Genomic DNA, 3183 nt, shown 5'->3' on the forward strand with positions numbered 1-3183 from the left:
GAGGGGGGCTGGTAGACAGGGACAGAGTCTAGGGGTCAGTGTTGCAGGGCTGGGCAGTCATAGAATGGGCTGTGGGAACCCAATTGTGAAACCCTGAGGATGGGGAGGAGGTGTGGCCCGGGGCTATGCGTTGGGCTTAAGGTTGCCATTCCAGGAGGAGGGTGGTCACAGCCCTGTTTGCTGCGCTCACCTTGGCTAGGCATGGTGTCTTGTGGACCCTCAGCTGTGTTGTGCAGTAGAGGTAGGCCAGAGAGGTGCAGTGACCTACCCACGGTCTCCCAGGCAGTCAGGGACAGACACATGGCAGCATGGGTGGCACCAGCTTGTCTAGTAGGCACAGTGTCAGGGGCCTGTGAATGTCTTAAGAAAAAAGTGAATACTATAATGATGAATGCAGCCTGGATTATGTTTGTCTTTAAGCCAACAGTCATAAAATGTTTTGGGGGGGGTTGGTTTTATTTCCATTTTTTGTAGCGATGTGGTCTCACTCTTATCACCTAGGCAGGAGTGCAGTATCACAATCATAACTCATAGCAGCCTCCAACTCCTGGGCTCAAACAATCCTTGTCTCAGCTTCCCAAGTGGCTGGGACTGCATGCACACACCACGCCTGCCTGATGTTTAAAATTTATTGTAGAGATGGGGTCCTGCTGTGTTACCCAGGCTGGTTTCAAACACTTGGCTTCAAGCAGTTCTCCTGCCTCAGCCTCCCAGAGGAAGGAGAGACAGGGCTGGGATACCTGTGCCCCACCCTCTACCAGTGTCTCCTCAGCTCGGGGCATCCTACGGTCTGGGTTGCCCTCTGTGAGCCTGGCTCGGCTGGTGTCCTGGAAGGCCTCCTGGGCATGGGCTAAACTTCAGCCTACCCAAGTCACTGACAGCCCCTTCCACAGTGTGTCCATGCTAGAGGGTAGGAGTGGTCCCAGTGCCCCCACCCCTAGTCACGTGTCTCCCTGCCCCTCCAGACCCCTGGCCCCAACATGGCCCGTCGCTCCCAGAGCTCCTCGCAGGGGGACAACCCGCTGGCACCCGGGTACCTGCCGCCTCACTACAAAGAGTACTACCGCCTGGCGGTGGATGCACTGGCCGAGGGTGGCTCGGAGGCCTACAGCCGCTTCCTGGCGACTGAGGGGGCACCGGACTTCCTGTGCCCTGAAGAGCTGGAACACGTGAGCCGACACCTTCGGCCTCCACAGTATGTTACCCGAGAGCCCCCTGAAGGCAGCCTTCTCGACGTGGACATGGATGGCTCCTCCGGTACATACTGGCCAGTGAACTCAGACCAGGCCGTGCCTGAGCTTGACCTGGGCTGGCCTCTGACCTTCGGCTTCCAGGGCACCGAGGTGACCACCTTGGTGCAGCCGCCACCTCCTGACAGCCCCAGCATCAAGGATGAGGCCCGCAGGATGATCCGTTCCGCCCAGCAGGTGCGCCATCTTGGGCTGGAGGGTAGTGGGGAGGGGCCTGGGCTCAAGGCACCAGGGTGGAGGAGACGCATAAGCATAATCAGCTTGGGTGAACCCTGAGCTCCAGCTGGAGCAGGGGTTCCTGGCAACAATCTTCAGGGCTGCCAGGTCTGCTTGCCCATGGTCATGGCCAGTGCCCAGAAACTCAGGGGCTCTGAGATGGGTGGGCACCGCACCAGCCTGGGTTCATTGTTCAGATAATTATCTCTCATCCTGCCCTGTGGCCCTTGGCCAGCTGAGGGCTTCTAACCCTCACCAAACAGCTAGCAGATGGTGGAGGGTGCATCAGGTCCAGACACTAAAGGCCCGTGACTTTCTCCCCTGCCCATGGCAGCAACCCTGTCCCAAGGCAGAACTGGAGCCTGGGACTCAGCCCTGACAGCTGTCCTGGAGTGGGGGCAGCTCAGCCGTCTGTAGGGTGGAGGGAATTTTGAGGTACCCTTGCCGTGCTCCCAGCAGGGCCCCATACCCCAAACTGGCCCACCCTCGTCCAGGGTTCTCTGCCCTCCACCTGCCTCGGCTCCCTCCTTATGGCCAGCCACTCCACACTTCTTCTTCTTCTGGTCCTGTGGTCCCTTCCTCCCACCCATCTTCCAGACGTGGCCCCACTGCCTGGGATGGACTAACTTGTTTCACAGTAGTTGTGGGTGATCCAGACGCCTCCCGGCCGTGGAGGGGAGGCTGGACAATAGTGTGGGGACAGCAGGGGCCTCTCCTCTCTGTCCTGACCCACCCCTGCAGGTGGTGGCCGTGGTGATGGACATGTTCACTGATGTGGACCTGCTCAGCGAAGTGTTGGAGGCCGCCGCCCGTCGCGTCCCAGTCTACATCCTGCTGGATGAGATGAACGCGCAGCACTTCCTGGACATGGCCGGCAAGTGCCGTGTCAACCTGCACCACGTGGATGTGAGTTCCCGGGAGTGGGAGATTGGGGAGGACCCGTGGCAGAGATCTGACTCCCCTCCCTCCCCAGTTCCTGCGGGTACGGACTGTGGCGGGCCCCACCTACTACTGCCGCACTGGGAAGTCCTTCAAGGGCCACGTCAAGGAGAAGTTCTTGCTGGTGGACTGTGCCGTGGTGATGAGTGGGAGCTACAGGTGCGCCCGCGAGGTTCCCTCACCCCCTTCTCTGGGGCCTCCTCCTGTAGCCCCAGCACCCCCTTTCCACACCAGGGCCCTCCTTGCTAGGAGCCCTTGTCCTGTAGCCCCCTGCATAGCCTAGCAGGGCCCAGGTCCTTGCAGACCTCACATCCCTGCGTCCTCCCCGCCCCACCCGATGCCCACGGGGCTGCAGTGCCCTCGCTCCAGCTCGGTTTGACTCTGGCCCTGACCCCCCACAGCTTCATGTGGTCCTTTGAGAAGATCCACCGCAGCCTGGCACACGTGTTCCAAGGAGAGCTGGTCTCCAGCTTCGATGAGGAGTTCCGCATCCTCTTCGCGCAGTCCGAGCCGCTTGTGCCCTCGGCCGCGGCCCTGGCCCGCATGGATGCCTATGCCCTGGCTCCGTATGCCGGGGCCGGGCCCCTCGTGGGCGTCCCTGGGGTCGGGGCGCCAACCCCTTTCTCCTTCCCGAAACGAGCGCACCTCCTGTTCCCGCCACCCCGGGAAGAGGGCCTGGGCTTCCCCTCCTTCCTCGACCCGGACCGCCACTTCCTGTCGGCCTTCCGCCGGGAGGAGCCTCCGCGGATGCCGGGGGGCGCGCTGGAGCCGCACGCGG

At 61.6% G+C, this 3183-nt stretch overlaps 1 protein-coding gene across 1 annotated transcript in view; it reads left to right on the forward strand.

Moving 5' to 3' along the window:
- The first annotated feature begins 663 nt into the window (after nucleotides 1–663).
- FAM83H (family with sequence similarity 83, member H) overlaps nucleotides 664–3183 on the forward strand; it is a 5074-nt gene continuing 2554 nt past the window's right edge. The window contains exons 1-4 of the mRNA XM_011938216.1: nucleotides 664–1427; nucleotides 2208–2372; nucleotides 2440–2564; nucleotides 2807–3179. Coding sequence (XP_011793606.1) covers nucleotides 981–1427; nucleotides 2208–2372; nucleotides 2440–2564; nucleotides 2807–3179 — 1110 coding nt within the window. The 5' untranslated portion in view covers nucleotides 664–980. The remainder of the gene's footprint in view (nucleotides 1428–2207; nucleotides 2373–2439; nucleotides 2565–2806; nucleotides 3180–3183) is intronic.

This window comes from Colobus angolensis, unplaced genomic scaffold, assembly GCF_000951035.1.
Source record: "Colobus angolensis palliatus isolate OR3802 unplaced genomic scaffold, Cang.pa_1.0 Scaffold17, whole genome shotgun sequence".
Lineage (NCBI taxonomy): Eukaryota > Metazoa > Chordata > Mammalia > Primates > Cercopithecidae > Colobus > Colobus angolensis.